General features: G+C 45.4%; 1 protein-coding gene across 1 annotated transcript in view; it reads left to right on the top strand.

Moving 5' to 3' along the window:
• Positions 1–8,118, top strand: part of LOC108799738 (protein CLEC16A-like) — a gene marked incomplete at its 3' end in the record, with an annotated part of 284,697 nt that overhangs the window by 145,552 nt on the left and 131,027 nt on the right. Inside the window, exon 15 of the mRNA XM_018571638.1 lies at positions 660–710. Coding sequence (XP_018427140.1) covers positions 660–710 — 51 coding nt within the window. The remainder of the gene's footprint in view (positions 1–659; positions 711–8,118) is intronic.

The raw sequence follows: 8,118 nt of genomic DNA on the forward strand, positions 1-8,118 counted from the left end.
TATATATATATATATAAAACTCGTATATCTAAAACTCATTAAAGGAACTACAGTTCCTGTTTTGGAAGTTGTGAGCCTTGAAAAAGTTTAAAGACGTTCATCTGAATTTTGCAAACTTCCAATTCTTTTTATTCATTAGTACTAAGATTTTGTAAGTCAATACTGAACTTGGAGCTCAATTGGCAATCAAGCCTTCTCACAAAAAATGTGTTCCTCAAAGCTGTGATATTATGTGATCTTGCTATTGCATAGTCCTACTTGCTAAACATAAGAGGCCCTCAAAGGTGAGGGAACATATTGTTCACTAGTATACAGACTCCATGTGGTTATATTTGAAAAGAAAATGTGTAAACATAATGAGGGAAACATCAAAATTGGAGCAAACAGAATTTGGAGCAGTTGTCCCCAGTAATCAGTCAGCTTCTATCTTCAGTTTATTCAGTTAAGCTTTGAAATTGAAAGATAGAAGCTGATTGGTTACCATAACCAGCTACTCCAATTTTGATAAATTCTCCTCAATGAATACATATACTAAATACACAACAATTAGATTTAAAAAAAAGTAATGTATGGAAATTTTAGAAAAAGTTGCCCATAAATGCTTTTGTGAAATTAGAGAGGCCTGACCTTGGATTTGGTTATTCTTTTTTTCCATTTAGGGAGAGGAGATATTTTTGGATATGTTCGAAGATGAAAACAGGAGCATGGCGGTGAGTTTCTGTATCCACGATTGCTCAGACAACCCTGATAAGCCTTTAGATCTCATTTACATGAATATGTAAGGTTCATATACATTGATACTTGTACTCTTTTGTGCATTATAACATCTAGAAGTGCAGACTTCAAGTCCTCCAAGCCAAATGTTATCTTACACAGAGTGTTTCTTTGTTTAATAAGTACATTATGGAATAATTTGTTTATTATTATTTGCCAGGGGAAAATAAGTTGCCCCCACCCCTTTAATTATAAGCAAGTTGAGCTCTCAGTCAGAGATTTATATGGCTAGTATACTAAGGTCTGGCACATGTTTATGGTTTTGTGACAGTCCTAAACAGTAACAGGCATAGCATGGGATACCGCAAGTTAATGTATAAACATCACATTCACATGTCATAAAGTGCATTTTTTATTCTCGTTTTTGTTAAAGGACAACTATATTAATTTAAACCTGTGCTTGGCTATACTTCCCTTACATCTCAAAAAATGTATGCAGTTACTGAATTTCTGAGGCAACCACATGACTGTACTCAACAGGGGAGGACTGCAAACTTTTGTTCGGGGGGCACGGGGCGGATTTCCGCTCCGACATGCTGTAGTCCACCAATCAGAAGTTAGCCTCACACAATCAACACCTGATCGCACTACAGTACAGAGACATGTGGAGGATCTGGATAACCGCGGTTGCGGACGTAATCTACAAGTTCGGGGGGCTCCAGAATCGGTGGAACCTGATGGGCTCCGGCTGGCATTACAAGCTATCTACGATTAAATCCTGTCCCGAACCTTCCGAATCCCCTATCAAGTTAGAAAGGATGCATAGGGCATTACGCCCGCATGGCAGAGACTTTGGCCTGCCAAGAAATGTTGTGTGCTGTTCAGCTTTCAGCTTAAAGAAGATATTTTACAAAACTCCAGAAGATGGGAATCGATCACTTATAACAATGTTGCAATTCAGATCTTCCAAGATCTCTCTTCCATCACATTACAAAATTGCAGGGCTCTGCGCCCTCCCCTGGCTGAACTCCATCGGCACAATATTCTGTACCGCTGGCGATTCCCTTTTGGTCACTCAGCCTCAGGGTGGTGATGTACGGCACTCTTGAGAACACTTGCGGGTCTTCAAGACTCCTGTGATGCCCTTTGTCTGCCTCAGGTCTCGTTACCAGATTGGTATGCTGATTTTCACCCAACAGGTGGCTGGTCTGATGACTCGGAAACCTGGCCGGGAGCTGCCTTCGGCTGCAGCTAATCTCTCAAGGAGTCTGCAACTCCACAGAGTTTTGATCGAGAGTCATCGCCGCCCTCTCCGTCTCGTTTTCGCACCCCTAGACAGAGAAGACTGATCTTGGAGCGACCTGCCCAGTGAGGTTGACCCTTTGTGATTCATCTACGTGCACAAGTATGCAGTATCCCCATGTTTTCTGTTTTCTATTTTTAATGGCATGCAAACCCTGAACTATTTTTTTTTCCTCTGCGCTCTGATGTTTCTATTCTTGTGGCCTGATTGTTCATATGCCTCTGTTGGCTGTACCACCCCACTTTTTGACTGGCAGTTTTCTTCAATCCATGTGTTTCCAGTACTGTCACTTCTTTGTAATAGCCGTATTAGCTAGACCTCATGCTTCATTGGTCTCTCAGGGACTTCACTGCATTTGTCTTTTACATGAATGTGGCCCTATTTTTATTGAGTAATGCTGGGATTGTACCCCTTCGCTAAAGGTGATATCTGGAGTCTGTGTGTCTAAACTCTTTAGGTGTTAGTAGCCTGTTTCTAAATCTCATGTACTCCCTGAGATGACAGCTTTTGCTGTCAGCATTTCTGTGCAATATTGTTCTTCTTATCTATCACCATGCTACTCTGCTAGTATATCCCAGTTTGTTTTAATCCTTCTTTACATATTTGGCGTGCTGTGGCGCTGCCGACTCTTGGCATTGGGCACTGCCCTTCATTGCTTCCGGGGTCTTGCCCACTGCCTGCACTTGGGGCCCACATTGGAATTGTATCATTGTATTATTGCATTCTATTTGTCTCTTCTGCTCCTGGGACATGGCCATCGTGCTACTGTGTCTGCGGGGCCTGTGTCCTGGGTGCTGTGAAATTGCTCAGTCTACTCAATATATAGAATGTATTTGTTTATTAGACATTATGTCGCTTTAAAAAAGAAAAAAGAAAATGTTGTTTATTCGTTTCACAATAAAACAAAACAAGACACTAACATAGTGTCATAACTGTACAGTACAAGTAAAAGTTACAAGTATTTAGGGCGCATTTGACCCAATCTCAAAGGAAAAGAGAGAGACTGGAAGTCAATACCCCCAAAGCATTCCCAACATTGTTTGGTCAATAATCCCCTCTCCCCCCAACACTTGGGCTCAGTTGATATCCACATAAATTCAACACAGTCCATCCCATCAGCTATCTATGCAGTAAGCAAACATTCAATTAAATAGAAATCCAAACAAATATCTTTAGGGTGAAAGTGGAGTTTCCCACACTATGTGGCCCTTTTAGGAGGAAGTATTAGAGGCTAGATATCAGTAGTGCTCAGATAGTCTAAGAGCAGTTGCTCAAAGTATATATAATTAGCCAGCAGAGTGGAGCCACGATGGCCATATTTTCTCAAATTTCAAAGGACAACCTCTACTAGCATAAGTTGCTTTATGAAAGGGTAAGGAAGCATTGACTAATGACATCCAAGCCCCCAATGTAGGTGCCACCGGTTTCCTAGCATACAATAGTAGGTAAGTAAGGAGGGAACGGGACAGCACATAAGGAGCCAGTCCATCAACAAGACTCAAGATACACACTCCTGGCACTATAGGGATAGACACCCCCGACACCTCCTCTACCACCCCCGGCCAGTAGTCCAAAAGTGTAGGACAAGACCATAGTACATGTAATAGGCCAGCGGGTCCATGAGGGCATCTCCAGCATTTAGACGACATTGCAGGTCGCATGACAGCTCTGTGAAAATTTTTATATTGGATCAATCTGTCTCTAGCAGATATCAGGATAGTCATAGGATTGTCCCAGACTTCATCCAGGTCACCCTCCCCAGTCCCGGGCAGTCCACCTCGCAGGCCCTCCAGCACTGTAGAAGGGGTCCCTCCCCTCGGAGGGAAAGTAATTTATAGATGGCTGAAAGGGGTTTAGGCCAGACCTTCTTTACGAAGGAAGCACTCCATATTAGAAGCTGAGAAAGAGAGGCGGCCTCCCAGGAATTGGGCAGAAAATGCATGACAAAGTTGAAGGTAACGCAACAGGTGACTGTTCGGCAGTGCATAGGCCGACTTGAGATCCTCAAATCTACGCAGAACCCCATTCCGCACAATATCATTTAGTGTAAGCACTGTTCTGGAGGTCCAGACTACCGGGTTTTTGATTGGGGGCAAAATGAGTGAGGGAGGGGTTCCTCTATAACGGGGTGAAGGGCGATAACTCCGGAAGCGGTTCCTTGCTCCGAGGATGCAACACCCTCCAGGCACGAATAACGGCTCTCATCGAAGGAGTTTGTCTATAGGGGAGTTCCAGCCTCGCAGTAACAGATGTCTGAGGGCTTCATAGGATCCCACTTGGGCTGCCTCTAAGGTAACCACAGTGTCCACAGTTTGTTCTGTAAGCCACCTATAAACAAAGGTGAGTTGTCCAGCCAGGAAATAGAAGTAGAAATTTGGAGCCGCCAAACCTCCCTCCCCCCACGGAAGCTGCAATACTGATAGTTTAATCCTCCGTGCCCGCCCACTCCAAAGGAAATCTGAGAGTAACGTATCTATGGTCTTAAAGATTCTCTTCGGGATCCATACTGGGGAGTTAGGTATAATATACAACAGGAGGGGGAGAAGTTTCATTTTTATGAGGTTAATTCTGCCAATAAGAGATGAGGGCAGGTGCTTCCATGCTAACAATTGGGACCTAAAGACACTTATCACAGGATATACACTGAGTGTTATAAAGTCGGATACTGCGTTAGATATATGCAATCCCAAGTATTTAAAGGTGTGTACCTTTTGTAACGGAGCAGAGGACAGGGTCAAGGGAGAGGCCATGGGGTCTAGGGGAAGATATTGAGACTTACTCCAATTGACTGTCAGTCCTGAATAGGTCGAGAAAGTCTGAATGACTCGAAGGGACTCGGAAAAAGAGCGGCCCATATCAGTCAATAAGATAATAATTTCGTCAGCATAAAGGGCCACTCTCTCTTCCAGCACCCCAATACGTAGGCCTCTGATCTTTGGCGATTGGCGAAGTGCACACGCAACTGGCTCTATCGTGTCCCTCTGGAGATCGGAAAACTCGGGGAGAGAGCCACCGCTATCTTAAGGGCGGCCATTGGCTTTCTGTATAAAATGTTTACCCATTTACGAAAAAGGGGACCAAAGCCCATTTTAAGCAGTACCATCTGGAGATAGGCCCAATCCACAAAATTGAAGGCCTTTTCCAAATCTAAGGAAACCATAGCTCTAGAGCCCGGGTTGTCATGTATTATCTGTGTATGAGTATATACCCGTCTGAGGTTAATATCCGTGGATTTCTGGGGGATGAAGCCAGTCTGGGATACTAGAGAAGTAATGACCAAAGATAGTCTTGTAGCCAGGATTTTTGTGAGGATCTTGAGGTCCACATTTAGGAGTGATATGGGTCTATAAGAGGAACACATTAGTGGATCCTTATTCGGTTGAGCTTCATACATAGAGGGAGGTAGTGTGCCTGAGGATAGACAATCCGAATACAGGGCCTGAAGCCTAGGCACCAGTCCCTCGACATGTTTTTTGTACCATTCAGCAGGTAGGCCATCAGGACCCAGATATTTATTATTGGGGAAGGACTGGATAGCCCGGGCAATTTCCTCCTCCGAGAAGGCACCCTCAAGCAGCTCTCTATCCGTGGATGAAAGTTCTGGAAGATCCACCGAGGTGAGAAGGACATCTAAGGAAGTTTCATCATAGGCAGAAATCCTCTGATAGAGAGCTGCATAGAAGGCAACACATTCCCAGAGTATGGCATCAGGGTCAGTTAGTAATGAACCATCTGAGGTTCGGACACAAGGAATAACAGTGTGATTTCTCTGCTCCGCCACAAGCATTGCCAACAATTTCCCGTCTTATCTCTTTTTTCATATAATCGTTCAGACTGTGCATGAAGGGCAGACTGAGTCAAGGTCTGGTGATAGAATAATAATTGTCTGTGAATCAGCAACGTGTCAGGAGACGGAGCCCCAGCGTGGGCCGCTGCACACTCCACCTCCCGAACCCGCAACTGGGACAATTCAAAATCGGCAACCTCCCTAGCATATTTAATTGCTGAGATGTATTCCCCTCTGGTAGTGGCCTTGAAAGCATCCCCTACCATAGAACTAGTAGATGTGTCAACATTAATAATCCAGTAGGTAGAGAGATGAGGTTGCAATGAGGTCTCCACAGTGTCATTAGAGATCCAGGCAGGCACCAATCGCCAGGATCGTATACCCTGCGATGAGGAGCCTGACAATTATGAACAGAGGGGTAGGTGATCAAACAAACTGCCAGGTAAGTACGTGGAGTCCAGCACATGGGAAAGCATGCCATCATTCGCAAAGGCGAAATCAAGTCGAAAAGAGGAACCAGAGACATGAGACAAGTAAGAAAAGGATTTCACCTGCGGATGTTTCCAGCACCAAACCTCAGTGAGGCCAGCCACGTCAGCCCAGTCTCTCAGTGCAGTACTCACAGGCCTATAAGGGTTAGAAGCATCGAGTGAACCATCCAATATGTTATTAAAGTCCACCGCAACTAAAATGCGGCAGGGTGAGTGCGGTGCCAATTTTTCTATGATTGTGTAAAATATCGCACCCTGGAAAACAAAATAAGAGAACAACCCCAAAAAACTCCCTGCTATTCCACATAGTAAACAAAGTAAAAAAACTGTAGAACAGCTTGATATCCCCAAAAACAAGGAAGTGAAAATAAGAGAATTACTCAATACTCACAGCTTGATGGTACACCGAAACACAACCGTGTGTAGGGTATAAACACCACCATATAGCCCCTACAGCTCACTGCAGGAGAATGTGCCATCGTAACCTACGGAGAAGGCAGAGCAGGTGATCCAGAGGTCCGTGTACATAAAGTTCAGGATAAAAAATAATTATGCAGAAGCAAGCCAAAAAACGGTAGTGTTCCATTAGATCCGCAGCAATTCCAATAGGATTAACGGATGGAGTCCAGCCAGTCTGAGGCTGCAGAGGGACTTATCCCGAAGTCAGCGACGGATATCCAGGAAGAAGCGCATTCGCTTCTGGAGGTCTGGAGAAAAATCAGGAAAGAGCATAATGGTAGCATTTTGGTAGAGCAACACCGTCTCCCGCCATCTGGCTGCGCCAAGGATCAGATCCCTATCCCTGAAGTTGAGAAGAATGACCAGGAAAGGTCGGGGTGCAGATCCAGGGGGTTTGGGTGTTGCAGGAACCCTGTGTGCACGCTCCACAATGTAGGCCGAAGAAACCGACCGCAGGTCCAGGATATCTCTGAAGAACTTCTCAGCAAAGGACACAGGATCAGGACCCTTAGCCACCTCTGGCAGTCCCACTACACGGACATTATTGCGTCTGTGCCTGTTCTCAGCATCGTGCAGTTAACTTTGCTACCAAACGTTGCAGGTCCTGTTGTGTTTGTGAATGAGCCCCTGAGGCGCCTTCCAGCGTCCCCACTCTAGTCTCCACAGTAGTAATGCAGCCCCTGATTTTATCAAGGTCTTGTCTGATGAGGCCACATTCAATAGCTAAAGTGTTAATTCTACCTATCAGGGTAGTTTTACTTGCCTCTATAGCCCCTAGTATGGTTTCTGTAGCCACCGGGGGACCAGGGACCTGTGCAGGATGGGGCTGTGTGGGATCCATGAGGGAGAAGTCCGAATCCACGGCCACCCACTCAGCAGTCTGTGTGCCAGCCGAGGAGCGGCACGTGCAGCCAAGATGGCGTCGGCACACGTTTCAGACGAGGAGGCCAGAGATCCACCGATCTGCGTTTGGTTCTCATCTAGCAGACGAGCAGCTGTCTCTGGATCACCCGCACCTACAGGTAAGTACTAAACAATGCTCAGTGGCCACCGAGAGACAGGATGAACGGACGGATGTGAAGAGCCGCTGTGAGGCACGTCTGCGCACGTTCACATCCCGGCCACGCCCCCACATTATGTTGTTTTGAAGGTTGCGTAATCCAGTGGTAGCATGCAATTTTTTTCTTGTGTTATGCACATTATCCTACACCCATGCCTTGTTGTCAGGAGTCAGTGTCCCTTTTCCGGATCCTTTTTCCCTTCTACTTGCGCATTCCAGAGTATCCCTATCCCTTGACTCCTTTCACTCCTCCTGTCCTTGTCTATTTTTTCCCCATCTCCTCCTGCTTCCTTCCCTTTATCCC

Source organism: Nanorana parkeri, unplaced genomic scaffold (genome assembly GCF_000935625.1).
Source record: "Nanorana parkeri isolate BGI_ZX_2015 unplaced genomic scaffold, ASM93562v1 scaffold1797, whole genome shotgun sequence".
NCBI lineage: Eukaryota > Metazoa > Chordata > Amphibia > Anura > Dicroglossidae > Nanorana > Nanorana parkeri.